An 18,821-nucleotide genomic window follows, 5' to 3' on the forward strand; every position below is an offset into this window, starting at 1 on the left:
ATAAGCACTTAATGACCGTGCAAAAATACTAAAAAATACTTAATGAGATAAGCACTTAATGATAGTGTCACTTAATGAGATAAGCACTTAATGACCATGCAAAAATGCTAAAAAACAAGCCACATGAATTGGCGAAATGCGACGCTGTTAGAAATTGTGCCATTTTCAGAAAACTAACTCATTTACTTTGATAGTGACCCTTAGGGTTGTTTATATAGTCTCTAGATGAGCTAGGGTTAGGGTTTCCCTTGTCCTCTAGTCCATTCACACCTTAGCTTCCCTCATGTACCCTTGCTTATATAGGGTTCTCATGCTATACTTCTAACACTATCACTATTTACTTCAAACCCTCTCCATACATCGGAAGGTATTCTCTTTTTTGCTACATGGATTTTGTTGATGCAATAGCAAGATAAAAACAAAGTCTCTCTTATTTAGCCCTTTGCTGAAATGCTTTGATCGAACCTTCTTTTGGTTTTCCCTCTCCCCCCGTGCAAGTCGTAGGTAAGCTTGTTTTATAATGATTTTACCTTGGCTCTTTAGAATCGTCATCACTTAGTTATTTTCAATATAAGTGGAGCCTTGAACTAGATCTCACCTTGAGTTGCAGTTAGAGTTCTTTTTATGCATTTGAGACCATTCTTTTTTTCTTTTTTTGTTGCAAAAAATTATATATCATGGCTTTTTTGTGTATACCTTGTTTTTTTGAGATATAGAAGGTGTTTCCATGGCCACCCATGTGTTTCAAGCAAATCCTAGACCAAGGGAGATTTACTTGGCTGGGAGAAACACATAAATGCGGGTATATGTCTTCTTGTTCCATAAATGCATGTTCTTGTTGGGTTTTCTATCACAACTCTATAGAAACAGAATTTGTATCCTTTTTCATTAATTTGTCTATATAATGATTTATTAAATTTGTTTCCTTTGCACTAATTAGATATAAAGAAAAGTGCATTGGAGCTGGCCACTGATGAGTGGTCACAGGTTATGGTGGACCCACGCGGTGGGTTAGAGAAAAGATAGTTCACACTTCCACCTATATGGCCTGATTGGGCGCCTGTGACCAGAACTCACGTATATTAGGGTTAGACTCGCACATAGAAAGGATTGATGCCTTGAAGTGTGGGCTAGATCCGCCAGAAGTTGAAGAAACAGAGCAACTCTTGGAACCTGAATAGATTTTGTTTCACAAGGATCGAACCACGAGAAGTGGCCTTGTGGCACGAAAATTCTTACTAAAATTCAAGAATCTACCCACAACAGATGCACAGTGGGTAGATGAAAAATTCATGAAGGATTACCCAGACATTCTTCAGCCATATCAAGAAGCTTTTCAGCTAAGGACAGCTGAATAAAAGCTAGAGGGCTGTCACAACTCTATAGAAACAGAATTTGTATCATTTTTCATTAATTTGTCTATATAATGATTTATTAAATTTGTTTCCTTTGCACTAATTAGATATAAAGAAAAGTGCATTGGAGCTGGCCACTGATGAGTGGTCACAGGTTATGGTGGACCCACGCGGTGGGTTAGAGAAAAGATAGTTCACACTTCCACCTATATGGCCCGATTGGGCGCGTGTGACCAGAACTCACGCATATCAGGGTTAGACTCGCACACAGAAAGGATTGATGCCTTGAAGTGTGGGCTAGATCCGCCAGAATAGACAGTTACAATCAACAAGATGGCATGATCATGAAATGCTTGTACAATGTGCATGTGTGGGCTGAAAGCTTGAAATGCACATTTCTTTGCATAGGAAAGTCACATGAAGATTCTGATGCCGTTTTTGCGATGTACACGGAAAAAGCTTTCATATGACACCCATATTGGGGGGGTCCCTAAAGGGAGGACAGCCACTCTAAGTGCAATTGAGTGCTACTTTTATGGGCCAACATTACGAAGAGATACACATAACTTCATTGAGGCTTGTCTAGTATGCCAAAAATCCAAGTATGATAGGCAGAAGACTCCAGGATTGTTGCAACCTCTTCCAGTGCCCAAAGATCCATGGGAATCTATCACAATGGATTTCATCTCAGGTATTCCAAGAACACCTCAAGGTCATGATATGATTTGGGTCATAATTGATCGATTCAGCAAGCAATCACATTTTATTCCATGTCATAAAACATTGAAATCCGCACAAGCTGCAAGACTTTTCATTAAACATATCTTCAGATTACATGGTATGCCTTCTGAGATCATTTCAGATAGAGACTCCAAATTCACAAGTAACTTTTGGCGTGCTTTATTTGAGAATTTGGGAACCACTTTAAAGTTCTCCTCAGCTTTTCATCCTCAAACTGACGGCCAAACAGAGGTGATGAATCTCACTCTTTTGGATATGTTGAAAGCTTATGTTAGTGAATATAAGTCACAATGGGAGAAACATCTTCCATTATTGGAGTTTGCTTATAACAATACAATGCACTCATCCACAGGGAAAGCTCCAAATGAAATAGTACAGGGTAAAGTGATTCCTCCTCCAATTATTTGCACTAAAGATAAGATTTTTGCTGCTGATGAGTTTGCTTCAGATTTAAAAACAGCAATGGATCAAGTTCGAGCCACTATCAAAGTTGCCCAAGAGCAACAAAAGAAGCAAGCAAATAAACGAAGAAGACCTTTGGCTTTTGAAAAAGGTCAATATGTCTTGCTAAAGTTTGATAAAAGCAGGCTCAAACAAGGTTCTGGTCAAAATTCATCTTTTTCAAAGCTCTCCAGTAGATACTTTGGACCCTTCAAAGTGATTGAGAAAATAAATGAAGTTTCTTATCGACTTGAGCTTCCTGCTCATTGGAAAATACACAATGCTTTTCATGTAAGTTTGCTAAAACCTTACATAGGACCAGAACCAAAGGAACCCATTACTGAAGATCCCCCAGAAGTTGAAGAAACAGAGCAACTCTTGGAACTTGAACAGATTTTGTTTCACAAGGATCGAACCACGAGAAGTGGCCTTGTGGCACGAAAATTCTTACTAAAATTCAAGAATCTACCCACAACAGATGCACAGTGGGTAGATGAAAAATTCATGAAGGATTACCCAGCCATTCTTCAGCCATATCAAGAAGCTTTTCAGTTGAGGACAACTGAATAAAAGCCAAAGGGCTGTCACAACTCTATAGAAACAGAATTTGTATCCTTTTTCATTAATTTGTCTATATAATGATTTATTAAATTTGTTTCCTTTGCACTAATTAGATATAAAGAAAAGTGCATTTGAGCTGGCCACCACTGATGAGTGGTCACAGGTTATGGTGGACCCACGCGGTGGGTTAGAGAAAAGATAGTTCACACTTCCACCTATATGGCCCAATTGGGCGCCTGTGACCAGAACTCACGCATATCAGGGTTAGACTCACAAACAGAAAGGATTGATGCCTTGAAGTATGGGCTAGATCCGCCAGAACAGACAATTATAATCAACAAGATGCATGGTTATGAAATGCTTGTACAATGTGCATGTGTGGACTGAAAGCTTGAAATGCACATTTCTTTGCATAGGAAAGTCACATGAAGATTCTGATACCGTTTTTGCGATGTACACGGAAAAAGTTTTCATATGATACCCATATTGGGGGGTCCCTAAATTTTAGGAGCCTCGAATTAGCCTAAAAATGCTAGTCCTAAAAAAATAGGGATGTCATTCTAAAAATAGTAAATTTTGTACTCTGACTGTGCTTACTAAATTTGGTTGTTTCTATTCTTGACAGTACTCAGTCCAAAAAGGAAGGCCATAGAGAAGAGACAAGTGTCAAGACACTTGTCACACAAGTTTCCAAGTGTCCCACCACTTGTCACATCTCATGACATGCGGTTGGACACTTGTCTTGTGCTACTCCACTTTCCCCTTGTGTACTAGCTCTTCCCTCTCCTATAAATAAGAGCTCGTTTTTCTTCATTCAGCATCATTTTTCTTTGCTGTAAACTCATATACAACACCCACAGATAGCCAGAAACTGGCCCCATCCATCCCCATCATCATCCCCCACTTCTCCATTATCAAATTCCTCCATATTCCCTCTTCTATCACTGCTGTTTTACAGGACAACAAGCCTGTAAATTCATTACAGCACCTCCTTCTCGAGCTCTTTCTTCCATTTTAGCAACAAGAAGCAAGCCCTATCCATGTACTGCTGATCAATGATGGAGAAAGGCTGATTTCCCCTCTTTCTTCTCTCATACTGTAAAGAAATCAGTTCTTATCATTGCATAATAGATAATGCATGTGTGTTTGTACATCTTTGCATGATCTTGTGAGAGTGAAAATTACTTCTCCTCACTCTCAGGTTGATTGTGACTGAGCTCTTCCCTAAGGGACTTGGGTTGAGCAAAAATACATTCCTTCGGGGGAGGGGGGGGGTTGCCCATCTTCAACCCTCAATCTTGTCTCCATTACTTTTACATTTTCATGGCTGTAATTTTGTGAGTAATTTTCATTTTCAGCTTTAAGTATTCATTCTCTTTTATATTAAATCTCGAAAACAAGCGAATATCATAATTGTTAAGCATACTACGTTGTTTGGGGTGTTTACATTTTCTCACTTACGCCTATGCTTACATAGGAGTGTCGGTGATCAGTAGGACATTGGGGTACTTTTTGCTCTTGGTATGAGAGGTTTTTTTTCCCAGACTTATTGTCTTATTTTGTATATGCTTATGTCACATACTTACGGGTACTTATCGTGTTTGGGTGTGAATATCCCCTACAACCCTAAGGTTTAAGGGTTGTACTTTGTACTTTTAGATTACACTATTTTAGTCTATAGCATTGGGTGTCGTGCTTCACTCTCACACTGTCTACTGCACTCTAAGCTGAGCTTTGATCCTCTCTCAATCTCACATTTGGTATCAGAGCTGAGGCTCAGTTCAGCTCAGCATCAGAGCAGAGTTCTTGCTCAATCCAGCTCTGCCCCTTGTCGTCACTGCTCCCGCGAGGTTTACCACAGTAGTGCCATGTCCAGCCCATAGCTCTTGCCAATTGCGCCACCTAGAGTCTCCTCCAGCTCGTTTGCAGTAGAAATGTTGCGTTCAACGCCTCCTGTGAACTAGTGACTTGCAGCCTGTACCAGCGCCAGTTGCCTCGCCAACTGCGCCTGACGTCTGCTTGTACCTGAGCCGCCCGCTTGTACCACAACCCGCACTTGCTTTGTCCCACTCCTGCTTGCGACGCCCTTGGTCTGTGCCGCTAGTCCCGTCTGAAGTGTCACTAGCTCTTGCCACTCCCGTCTGTGTGCCGTGCACCGCCCCTGTGGCCCTATCTTAACTGTGTCACTCGCCAGCTGCGACGTTAGCGCTGCCTCCAGTGCTATCTGCAGCTTCCTGCCCTATGCCATGCCGCCAGCCGCCTCCAGCTCAGCTTGCGCCTAAGCAAGCTCCCGCCAGGTCTTTGACATGCAGCCCGCCACTCTTCTGACCATGTGCGTGCGCCTGTATCTGCGCTTGTGGCCACAAGCTTGTCTAGCGGACTACTTTCAGAGGTAAAATTTTCTTAAATTTTGCCTTTTTTATTTTAGAATTCATCTTTGGACAAGAGGGCTTCAGGCATAGAATTTTGAGTACGTGTTTGGGACACGGTTGATGTAAATTTCTAGGCAAATATATCAAACATTTTGGGGCTTTTAAGTTTTTTGAGGACATTGGCACATGTATTGTAGTCTCAGTCAGTGATAGACTGTTTTGGACAAAATTGGGGCAAGAAATTTTGGGATTTTGCTCATACAGTGTTGCTAAACAATGAATGTACCTTGGACTGTGTGCATTACAGATAGTTTTGACAAAGTGCACTTAAGTGCAAGTTATTTTTTGTAATTTCTAAAAATTTTGAGATTTCCAATTTGGTCCAACTTGGATACTGCTCTTTGCTTCTTTTGGTAATTGATTATCATGGCAAATCAAGGAGGAGATGTCTTTACCTATCTATCCAAGGAGGACAGATTGGATGGTAACAACTACTCACTTTGGTCCTTTATGATGAAGAATGTGCTTGTGGCGAAATTTTTTTGGGATTATGTCAGTGGAGAAGAAGTTAGGCCCAGAGTTGTGGCTCTAGCTACTCCTCCTCTAGGAGGACGTGGACAACGGGTACCTTAGCTTGCTCCACTTCAGCCACTTCCCCAAAGATCAGCAGCTCAAAAAGCATGGGATACACAGGATGCATAGGGTTTGTCGTTGATGCATTGGAAGTTCAGCGATCCATCATTCCCCACATTCGTTTAGCAGCTTCTTCATGAGAAGCTTGACTAACTTTGGAGCAGATGTTTGCAGGTAAGAATGAGACTTGCATCTCTTTCTTAAAGAAAAGTGATAGAGACATTGAAAATGGATGAGGGTGATTCTATTCAGGATCACTTGGAACAAAATTCAGGACTTGTGTAAGCAACTTAAGAATGTTGATGAGTACTATTTAAATGCACAGATGATATCTACTACATTGAACTCATTATCTCCTTCGTACTTAGCTTTTCATACGGCCTTAAATCTCACCATGAGGATTGCCACACAGCCGATCACTTTTCTTTAGTTAGTCGGTTTGCTTCTAGAAGAGGAGCAAACAAGAAGAAATAGTGGTGTGGATGTCATAGCCTCTAAGCAGCTTTTATGGCTAGACAGAAAGGCAAAGGCAGCCAAGTAAAGAATGCTCCGTAGAGCTTTGGGACTTCAGGCATCTCATAGGGAAGTAAAAAACAAGGAGGCACGCAAGCCAAAAAGGGAAAATGCCATTATTGCAAGAAGCTAGGCCACTACATCATTGAGTGTAGAAAGTGCATCGCCAAGGAGAAGAAAAAGGAATTAGGAATGTCAGTTTTTGATGCTCCTTCCACTACTACTAAGTCTGCGTCGTTTGTTGTTGCAGACAGAGACTATTGCTTTTACACATGTAGTTATGACACTTCTTGGGCTGATCGAGCATTTAGCTCTACTGAGGATGCATGCACTTGGTTTTTTGACAGTGGTGCTTCTAGGCACATCACATCTTGTAGAGATTTATTTACTTCTGTTGGTGTAGTTCCAGTGAGCAAGTCTGTACAGTGTGCCAATAATGCATCATACCCTGTGCTCACAGCCATTGACGGCGTGTGCCAACAATGCATCATACCCTGTGCTCACAGCCATTGACGGCTCTATTCTTCGCTTATAGGATGCTTTGTTTGTGCCAGGCATAAAGAAGAACTTGCTCTCTATTTCTTCTTTGGCATGTTGTGGATTGTAGGTCACATTTGATGATGACATATGCATGGGGAGAGACAAAGAACACATGACTTTGGTCTTGACTGGCACTTTATTTCATGGTTTATATGAGTTGGATGCTCTTTTAGTTGATCAGTTATCGTACTTGGCATCTACTCTTACTCCTGCTATGATACGGGCAAAGTTATGGCATGCTCAGATGGGGCATGTGAACTTTGGTAGCTTGATGCTCTTACAGCGTACACAGATGCTAGATGGATTACCTCTTCTAGAGAGACCTCATGAGCACTTGTGCGAAGGATGTATTTTGGGGAAAATGCATCGGTTTTTGTTTCCCCGTAATGTTGCTTTTAGAGCAACAACCAGGTTGGAGTCAGTGCATTCAGATGTATGTGGGCCTATGCAAACAAAGTCATTGGGAGGATGTTACTATTTTGTGACTTTTATTGATGACTTTACTCGATTTTGTTGAGTCTACTCTTTGGTCAAAAAGTCAGAAGTGTATGATGCATTCTTGGCTTCTGTTGCACTTGTTGAGAATCAATTTGGTTGTAAAATTAAGACTCTCCATTCGGACTAAGAGAGGGAATACATGTCCTCTATGCTAAATTCCTTTTTGAAGCAGAAGTGCATTGTCCCCATTAGTACACCATTGCTTATACTCCACAGCAGAATGGGGTTGCAGAGAGGAAGAATCGGTCACTCATGGAGATGGCTAGCTGTATGCTAAAAGCAAAGAGCTTGCCACACAGTTTTTGGATGGAAGTCGTTATGTGTGCTTGCTATGTTTTGAACAGATGCCCCACCAAAGCATTAAAGAAAATTACACCTTTTGAGACTTGGAAGAGCCAGAAACCTTTTGTTGGACACTTTCGTACCTTTGGGTGTCTCGCATATGCAAGCTGGTTTGGCTCAGGAAGTAGGTTGCAAACCAAGTGTTCAGGAAGTAGCTTGCAAACCAAGTGTTCGGATCCAACTGATACACAATCCATCCATAATGGACAGCCAAAGCAACCATAGGAAGTAGGTTTGCAGTTGAAGGATCCGAACACTTGGTTTGCAAGCTGAAAAAGGCTTTATATGGTTTCAAACAAGCTCTTAGAGCTTGGTATGCGAAGATAGATGCTTTTTTGCTTAGCCAAGGATTCATAAACAATTCATCTAAGTCTACTCTTTACGTATGTAAAGAGGGGGAATCCATGCTGATCATTTGTCTATATGTTGATGATCTCTTGCTTACAGGGACACATGCTGATTAAATTTCAGCATTCAAACAAAATTTGCAGCAAACTTTTGACATGTCAAACTTGGGGTCTTTGCATTATTACTTGGGTATTCAGTTCACACATGATGTTAGAGGTATTGGTTTATCACAGTCAAGATACATTGGTAAACTTCTTGAGAAGTTTGGCTTACAGGATTGCAAGCTAGTCTGTACACCAATGGAACCTTGACTAAAGCTGTCATTACCTGATGACAATGATCTGTTTGATATATACACATATGCTTCAGTAGTTGGATGTCTTATTTACCTATGCAACACTAGGTCGGACATACAGTTTGTAATTTTAGCCTTGAGCAGATATATGTACCAGCCACACATGTCACATTGGCAAGCTGTTAAGCGTGTCTTTCGTTACTTGCAGGGTACTAGATCTCTTGGATTGCTTTATGCCAAGGGGGGACCACTGTAGTTACATGCTTACAGTGATTTTGATTGGGCTGTTGATTATGATTCACGTCACTCTACTAGTGGCAATTGTTTCTTTCTTGGCTCATCTTGTGTATCTTGGCTTAGCAAGAAACAATCCACTGTTGCCACATCGTCATGTGAAGCTGAATACAAGGCAGCTTTTACTACCACAGTTGAATGCGTATGGATTAGATGCTTGCTAGCTGATCTGGACGTATCTGTTACGGAGCCTACTCCTTTGTTCAATGACAGTCAAAGTGCCATTGTAGTGACATGGAACCCAGTGTTTCATGCATGCAGGAAACTGAGATACATTATCACTTTGTTAGAGAGAGGCTACATGCAGGTGATATCAGCCTTGTCTATTGTCCTACCACTAGTAATGTGGTAGACATCTTCACCAAAGCTCTTTCTCGTGACAAGTTTGAAGCATTTCGCAATGCTTTAAATTTGATCTCCTTTGGTGGCGGATGATCCTTGTACTCTTGATCACTCTTCACTCTAGGGGGGTTTGTTGGGTTTTCTCACTTACGCCTCACTTACACCTACGCTTACATAGGAGTGTTGGTGATCAGTAGGACAGTGGGGCACTTTTTACTCTCGGTACGAGAGGGTTTTTCCCCCAGACTTATTGTCTTATTTCGTATGTGCTTATGTCACACACATACGGACACTTTTCATGTTCGGGTGTGAATACCCCCTACAACCCTAAGGTTTAAGGATTATACTTTGTACTTTCAAATTACACTCTTTCAATCTATTGCATTGGGTGTCGTGCTTCACTCTCACACTGTCTACTGCACTTTGAGTTGAGCTTCGATCCTCTCTCAATCTCACAGTTCCCATGGGCCTACAAGCTATTTGTTAGCAAGCCTTTGTAGTCTTATTATAATGCACTAGGATGCATTCTTGTGCCTTCCTTTTGTGATTGGAAGGCATGCAAAAATCTTCAATTCTTGTTAGTGGGAAAAATTCCTCGAGCTCCTTGAGTCTTCAAATTTTTGTATTGAGACAGTTTGATGGAAAATGCGGTGGTCCTAATCAAAGGAATGTTGTTTGAAAAAAATAATCATGCTCAAACACACATGGTTTATTGTTCCATGCAAATGCATGGATGTATGATGCATTTCAAAATCTATGCTTGAGCGGATGATATGTATGTATTGGGAAAAACATGCCTAGACTATCTAAATGTGCGTGCATTATGCAATATGCAGGTTTATTTTCTTAGTTTGTATCCTTAGCCTTTCCCCTCGTTGCTCATAAGAATTGAAAATGCTCCTCTTACCCCGCCCAAAATTCTCGTATCCACTCAAAAAGGGATAATCCAATTGATGTGGGCCCAAAGGAAATATCCATCTCACAATTGTTTGAGCCCTTTACAACCCTCGAGCTCGTGTTGCCACCTTTCCCTCTCTCCCCATGGTTCCTAACTTGTGGTAGAATTTCCTCAAATGTGAGTGCAAAAACAATACATGCACAATAAAAGGTGCTCTCTCTTTTTTGTGCATGTGCAAATAATGGTGTTGCATATGGCTATAGTAGGCCTCATGCCATACAACGTGTAGTTGATGGCGCTAATGTGCATGATCCGTTCCCTTGGCATGGAAATTTTGGAAGAAAAAGACAATCCCCAATGAAGTGAAGAAAACAATGCAAGTGTGGGTTGCAGATGAACCCTTTTCCATGAATGTGCTTGAGCAAAGATTGTAGAAGACTTATCTGGTTCTCCACTTTTTGATCATATTTGCAACAATGGGTCTTTGATTATTCGGCTAAATTCAATGTGTCCTTGGCCAAGGATTACTTAGTGTGCCTTAAAAAATTAAAAACACTTTGTAACCTAATTCTTGAAAACAAAACCAGATCTAATGCAAATATAAACCATCCACAAGTCATGCAATCAAGTAAAGAAAGCTTGCCTTTTTTTGGACTTGGTGGGGCTCTTTCTTGTTGTCGTGGACGCGTGACCCCATTACCTCACTAGTACTACTAGATGATGTGAGATTTGGAGATCCTTTCACTAGATTCTACTCCGGAGGGCCCTCATAGATCTACCTAGCTTGCAACTCATGCTACACTTGCTTGTGTCTTTAAGGCAAATTACATAGTGCACTTTGAGCTGGAAAGTTTGTAGGAGGCTCTTCAGCATCCCCAATGGTGAGAGGCCACAAAAAAGGAGTTTGAGAGCATTGACCAGAATAAGACTTGGACTTTGATGGGATTGTTCAAGTCACGAGAAAGTCATTGGGACCAAAAAATTTAGCCTTGAAGATCAACAATTCTCATAGAATATTGTTGCTTGTAGCCTCATGAACATCTAGTAGCTTGTTCCAAATTTTTGTGCTTGTCTCATAGGTAGAGATGATCGAAGGAAGTTTGGGTGCCATTGAAGAGATCAAAAGCTGAAAACACTCTCGCATTTTGCTACTTCAAATCCAAATGGACACCTAATAGAATATTGGCTTACATCGGGTCATTACTGTGAGTCTGCCTCTTTGGGAAGAGAGGGCTTTGTCGCCTCATCATTAACTACTGCCTGCAGCATGCACAATTTGTTTCTCTTGGCTGCCTTCAGACTCGGGGGTACCAACATATGACCAATGACAGTCATTGCATCTTTAAGAAGGGGTTAGTAAACAACCGGGCAACTCTCCACCTTGACCTGTACAAGACATTCCTGCTTGAATAAACATTGGAAATCTGCCAGCGGACGCCATGAAACAATATTCACCGACTGTTTATCAAAGAAAAGGGGCTGTTTATTGAGAAGGAGCTCCTGTGCTGAAGTAGAAAGAAGCACAACCTCATAAAAGCCACACGGATCAGCAAAGATCTCGTTCACACAATCTATGTGAAGGATAGATGTTAGCCGTTGATGAATCCTGGTAAGCATGGGAATCCAACTGCTGAAGAAGAGAATAATGCGGCGCTCATGAAAAGTAGAAAGGGAGCGAAGAACCTCTTGAGTAGGCACTTATGTGTACACAATCTCCTCTGCATAGACCACAGTAGCTTGCTGGTTATGCTCAACATATTCGCCCAAGAGATTATTTGCAAGCTCAAGCAGCTGTTCCCAATGAGGATCTTGCAAATCTTGCAAAAGAGAAGCCACCTGAGCATATGAGCGAGGTGGAGAATCACCTAGGTCAGGGCCTTAGGGGCAACAATAAATTCGTCATGGAGATGCTTGCAATGTTTGATAGATGGATAAACATCAGGGGGGATGGAGCCATCTCGTCGGTATAGGGTACCGGATCTTCTTCAACGTCCATGTCAGGGCCCAAGGCTTCAACAGGCTGAGCCATATCATCCATCTGTAAGCCCATCATCAAAGCATGGGAACTGTCAGCAGCTCATCAGGCAGACATGTTGCAGGTTGCAAGGTGGCGCTGAACTGCTCTCTCTCTCTCTCTCTCTCTCTCTCTCTCTGTGGCTGCATGTAGGACGGGACAGTGCGCTGTCCTGCAGGGGTGCACAGGCAGCACACAAGCTGAACGTAACATGGAATGGGACCATGCGGACAGGGCAAGGGGCTGGGTGACTAGCAGAGAAGGACAGCAGGCCTCTTGCTTGTGGCTCTTTTGTCGAGTGATTCAATCTCTCCCCTTCTTTCACATTCTTGTGATTATTGCAAAGCCCACCACCACGACGAGTTCTCCACCTCAGCCATCAATTGTGTAAGCACCTTGTACAAGTACAATGTAGTATACCGTTCATTACCAAGAAGATAAGTAGCATATTCTATGAGCTGGATTTACCTTCAGAAATCCGAGTTCATCGTATTGCATGTTAGTTGTTTGAAAGAACGACTGGGACAAGATGAAGTGATCGTTCCAATTGAGGAAGTCTTGTGGCTTAAGGATACTGCTTGATATGTTCTGTTGGAACCCGAATCGGTTCTTGACCTTAGGACTAAATGATCCCATCGGATCATTTATCTTGAGTATTTGGTCAAGTGGAAAAATTGCCCATATGCAGAGGCTACTTGGGAGCATACATTCGTTGAAGAATCTCTTTCCCCACTTTGTTCATGAGGATATTGCTGAAGACAACAATCATTCATAAGGGGGAATGTGTTACAGCCTTGGACATCCGAATGGGTGCTAGTACCATTGGTCACAATGGTCATGAAGTGACTTAGTGTGAATGCACTAAGGGCACGGGAAGCGGAGTCCCATCGGATCATTTATCTTGCGTATTTGGTCAAGTGGAAAAACTGCCCATAGGTAGAGGCTACTTGGGAGCACACATTCGTTGAAGAATCACTTTCCTCACTTTGTTCATGAGGATATTGCTGAAGACAACAATCATTCATAAAGGGGGGATGTGTCACAGCCTTGGACATCCGAATGGGTGCTAGTACCATTGGTCACAATGGTCATGAAGTGACTTAGTGCGAATGCATTAAGGGCACTTCGGGGTTAGGGAAGCGGAGTCCTATTTATAGGACTCAAGGCCCTATTGTGCACATTGTTATGTGATCACGACTCTTTGACCCTTGGCCCATTGGCCGACACATCCATAAACTAGGACGGAGTGGGCTGGTAGAATGGGACTTCAACCCTTGGGATGCGGTTGTGACCGGGAGTGTTGCTAGCTCCCAGGCTCGGGGGTGAGCTCATTTGGCTATATGGCTAGGAGGTGAGTTTTGATGTCCAGTCCCTATCATTCTTGGATATGGCTTGTGTGTTGTCTTGTGTGGAGGTTGGATCCTAGGGGGACGTTTCACCTACTACCACCATGAGGTGGGCAACTTGGATGAATGTTGGCAAGTCTAGCAATTCCTACCTCATAGAAGGGTGCCACACCATTGTATGAATTATGCACTGCTGTGTCTTTCCACTTCATTATCTTGCTTGAATGAAGGTGTACATTGCTTTTGGTAGGTAAGGACAAGAAAAAGAGTCTATTTTTGTGGGTGAGCTGAATCAAATTAGAAGATGGTCCTTCATTGTCATACTAAAAACCAAGGCTTAATATAAAGAAGTGGGTGGGGCTCTTCTTCAGCATTGCATGAATACAAATGTAATATCTTTTGTGATCAAGTAATGTTTAACAAGCAAATAGCTATGTGCAATTCTTACCATTTCTACAGACAAAGGAGATCTGTTTTCAGCAAGCTCACGTGTTTTTCTCAAGGAGGGAGGGGGGGACACACAACAACTATGTCTCCATGAAGCTCCACTTAAGCCTCATAGGATGCATTGCCCCATGCATTAGGATTTTAAACAGAGTTCTGTGAGACACAGAACCTCCTGCCATCTGGGGTGATTTTTTAAACCGTCTCACGATTCTCCTTTTAATGCATCATATTGTTTCACAAACTGTTCCTTGAATGTCATGCTTTGAGTTCTTTAATGAAATCATTTTTGTTGCTGGTGTAACCTGTCTAATTTGTAAGTTGTCACTTGTGTGCTTTCAAAACAAAGTGAGGTCATGGTAGGCACAATTTATTTGGAAGTTAAGCACCTAACTTTCTATTTTTACACATGGTTGTGTTAGCTTTCTGTCAATGATGTAATGTGAAAATAACACTTGGTAACCTGCTATTTCAGATCTTTACTCTTCCAAGGGAAACACTTTTATATCCTGCACATGATTACAAGGGCCAAATGGTACGTGAATGAAATTTCAAGGGAGTTTATTCATGTCTACATGTTAAGTTTTCATAACTTCCATAAGTCTGGGTCCTATTGATAATTTTTGATGGTTATAACAACTGTTGATTAAATATAGATCTTTAAACTGATTAAGTGATTATGGGAGATTTTTGTTATATGGTCTAGGACTATCTCTCAATAATGGAAACTTAACCAAATGAACTGGCACTTAGAAACCAATGCACAGTGATTAATTATTAATCTGCAAGCACTGTAACTAAGTCACAGAATTCGGCAAATAAACCACACCCAGGTGGGAGCTAAAGTGTTTCTGCTGAGAGGCAAAGGCACAAATTGGCCCCAAACATTGGTGTTTCTTGCCGTACTTAATTTGAAAGGAAAATCCTGGTTACAAGAACGTGCTGAAGCACTGGGATCAAGGCTAGCTTGTGGATCTTTGACGTGCAATCAGGAGATCCCCCACTCGAAACCCTAATGTCAGCAGCAAACAGTCCCAAACAGCAACCAATATCTCTATGCCAATTCAGCAGTTCAGTCATGTAGTGCCCAATTACTATGTTGGCAATTGACCAATCCTGACGTTCAAGCATCAGAACTGACCAAATTTACCATGAAAGCCATTAAGAAATAGAACTTGCATGCAGTCCAAGACAGTGGACAGCAGCAAAATTGCAGTCCTTTGAGGAGAGAGAATGTTCTGCAAAGCTTACATGCAACCCTAGATAGCAAAAGCAATGTCCCCGAGTGCTTGGGCTGTTCATAGCCAGTGTGCTACTGTCCTCAGCCTGCACTATGCATGGGGAAGATGTCCTTGTGTGCATACTGGCAGACGAGAGAGAAACTACCCACCATGTTGTGGGAACAGCCATGACTTCACTCCCTGCTACACAATTGGTCTCAAACTCACACAGTTCCATAGAACTTAATGCTTCAGCTTCCCCTGCCTTTTTTCTAGCTTTTTTCATGTTTTTATTTTCAAAAGCATATCCTCAACAAGAATATTACATTTAGGTGCCAAGAGTCCAAACTTTTCCTATCCCACTCAAATTTGGTTCATCAATGAAATATTCGGAACTAAGGTTCAAAAATCCCCGAATTTTTAGATGTGCAGGTAAAGTTTGCACATTTAATTAATCAATTAATCTTTGGCTCTTTTGCAATGAACCTTTGCCATTGGTGAATCTGCCCATGTCTTGCACGACTTATGCAATGTCCATCATGCCCAAAGATCTAGGAATATTCTACAAAACGTATGACATTAAATTTTCTGTGTATAAACTAAAACCTTACAAGTACGTCCTTGTGATGCCAAAACTCTTGCACAAGGAGTCTATTAGTATCTTTAAATGCTAGAAATATAGCCATAACTGTTGTACATTTGTTTTTCCCAGATAAAAATGAACATGACTAAGTTTGTAGACCTTGGATGTCCTAGAATTAAATAAAAGTAGGAGACCTATCGTTCTCTATCTGATAGTGTTATTCTGATTTCAGGTGACCACAGTTGAAGAAGAACTCTCATTCAACCCCCGATTGAGCAAAGATGAGGTATCGGATTATTTTGTTAAAATATTAAAAATTTCTTTGGGCATTGTTGCTAAATGAAGAAAAACTGAACTTACATATTTGCATTATTGCTCGCCATGTTTGAAGGCGTGTTCTCTAGAGCAATGTTTGGCTTGAAATAGGGAATTTAGGGATATATATGTTTATGCTCACAGAAAAGAAAACTTTGTGAATCTCAAGCATCGCAGTCTTGATAACCAGCCCTGTGCCACAAGGGATTTTAGCTGCTCTGTAAGGGTGTGATAGTTTGAATGAATATTTCCATTCAATAGATAGGATTTTTCCTTTGCTGTTTGAGAAGTGAGATTGGTTGCAGTACCAGGGATGTAGGACCCCTCAGTCCTGTTGCAACTGCTACTGCCACATTCTTGATTTGTGTGCTTATGGATTCAAATGCATGCGACAAGGCCATTGCCTCATTCTTAAACAGGCATGCATTTTGCAGGTTTTCTTTGCTTGATGCTTGCTGTTTGGGCTGCCATGGCTGCATTTATTTGCAGGTTTTGGATTGCCATATAGATGTTTTGGTTGATTCTATATGAGATGGCTGCAGGAAGTAAGATCAACACAGATTTTACTGAACAGCACATAAAGGTAACAATGAATAGGGATCAGATCAGGGTCCTCAAGGAGGGGATTCTAAAAACGAAGCAGAGGATGCAAGTAAGCACACTAGAAGTTGATGCAGGAGGGGTTCCAACCTGGGTTTATAAACGCCCCACTTGTTGAGATTGTTGTCAATTCCTGGGTTTCCAAGCTCTTTGTCCGAAATTGGTTTGGTTTCTTCAAAGCTCTCTATCTTCATAGTTATTTTGAGGCATCACTGTTGAGCTACCAAACCTTGGCTCCTAAATTATCTTATTTTTTTGGCCCATTTAATGCCCAAAAAGTTTTTTTTCTTTTTGTACAACACACGACTTTTTTTGGCTCCAAATATTCTATAAAAGGGACTGGTCATGCACACGAATCTCTCCCCTTCAACCCTCTTTTAACATTTCATGCCTTGTGTGACCATCATACCTCCATCAGTCATCTTTTGGAGGTGCCGTCCCTGCTGCTAGTGCTGCTGCCCATCGACTAGTGCAGTTACCAGCCTATGGAGGTTGCACCCAGCCAACCACAGCTGCCACCCAACTGCCAGTGCTGCTGCGGCAGTCAGCCACTTCTGTCACCAGCTGCCTGTTGTTGTCACCCTGCTTGAGGAGGACCATCTGCATCTTTTGTTCTGGTCATCAGCCATCTCCATCTTCATCCAACTGCTGTTACCTACCTTTGGAGGACCTTTAGCTGCTGTGTTTTCATAATCAGCACACTCTTACATCATTTGGCTTCTGTTCTCTACCATCTCCCTTCCTCGGAGGCTGCATATTTGGGTTCCAGGCTGCTGTCCCACATCAAGATCATCTACTATAGTAGTTGCCCACTTATAGTTCATTTCTAGGGGGCCCGTAATTTGACCATCAGATGCTCGATGACATTATCTGGTGTATTGACTGGCCCTCAGCCGCTGCATTTCATTATCCTCAACTCTAGTCTAATGTATTTCATTCTTGGTGGTATTTTTGAACTCAGGGTCCACACATGAAGGATGATACTCTCAGGTCCTCCTCAGCCTACTCCCACAAATCAGTGGTTGCTGGACAACTCTGATCCTTAAGCACCCACATTTGTACCTTCTTCAATCATTAATTTCAGCATCCATTCATTCATCTGATTCTTCTTTCCTCTTTTTGTGATTTCTATCTCATCCAAGTTGATTGTGTTTTAGCCGTGTTCATACATTGTGTTTTCTCTATAAACTTTCTCTGTGTTTTCTTAGCTAAGGAGTTACTCCTGCATCAAGAGAGAAATAACTTCATTAAGTGGGGTCATGCGACGTGTGGCTCCATTTTCCACAATCTAAGTAGTTGGAGAGCCAAAAGGGTTATATGGTATGGTCCTTTGCGGTCACCTCATCAAGGGGCAACTTGTGAATGTGGACTAAGCTTGCAACCTCGGATGTCTCTAAAGAGATGAGGTGGGCTTGAGGACAGAAGCCCATCGAAGGTCCTACAAATCAATCAAAAATGCCCTTTGGAGTTGAGAACGATGGCGACTATAATGGGTGATTGTTGGCATTGTGATTTTTGAGATTTCAATTGCTCCTAATTTTGTTGATTGCCACTGCCTTGGTTCACCTGTTGGGGGTTACCTTGAGACTAGGGAGCGGGGTTTTGATTTTGTTTTTGCTTGGGTTGTATGCCTTTAGCCTTTTGAGTGACACTTGTTGTTGTAAAAATGGCCAGCCTTTCGATAGTTTTGGTAACATCAATTTTGCTTGGCACATTTTGCCATCTTGGTTTCCATTGTGATTGGGTATTCCCTTGTGACTCACTATTTTGATTTTCATTTTGGTTTTAAGCCTTCTTGCCATTCCCTTGCTGCCCCTTCTGAGAAGTGGTAACAAAAGATCCCTCTCAAGATAAGAGAGACGATTTCATGATATTGATCGGATAGCCGAGCATGAGGCAATAACTGATACTCAAACTCATAAAAGGTAGATAGTAGGCTATGAAATCCCTTATTGAACAAAATTGAAATATTTCTTTGGTAACTTATTTAGGAACAATGTGACTTCGTCATCAAGGGACTTAGAAAGTCGTGTAGTGGTAAACTTGGCGAGTAGATGCTGGTATTTTGCTAGCTTGACCTTAAGGTCATTGTGGTCTGTAGTCTTAAACTCTTGAAGCTCATGGTT

The 18,821-nt window shown here is 41.7% G+C and overlaps 1 protein-coding gene across 2 annotated transcripts in view; it reads left to right on the plus strand.

The window, feature by feature from the left end:
• Positions 1–18,821, plus strand: part of LOC148034074 (persulfide dioxygenase ETHE1 homolog, mitochondrial-like) — a 41,482-nt gene that overhangs the window by 17,107 nt on the left and 5,554 nt on the right. For both annotated transcript variants that reach the window (XM_087682067.1, XM_087682065.1), the window contains 2 exons: positions 14,453–14,512; positions 16,013–16,066. In XM_087682067.1, coding sequence (XP_087538193.1) covers positions 14,453–14,512; positions 16,013–16,066 — 114 coding nt within the window. The remainder of the gene's footprint in view (positions 1–14,452; positions 14,513–16,012; positions 16,067–18,821) is intronic.

Source organism: Lygodium microphyllum, chromosome 7 (genome assembly GCF_053477565.2).
Source record: "Lygodium microphyllum isolate KBCC chromosome 7, Lygodium_microphyllum_v1.1.10, whole genome shotgun sequence".
NCBI lineage: Eukaryota > Viridiplantae > Streptophyta > Polypodiopsida > Schizaeales > Lygodiaceae > Lygodium > Lygodium microphyllum.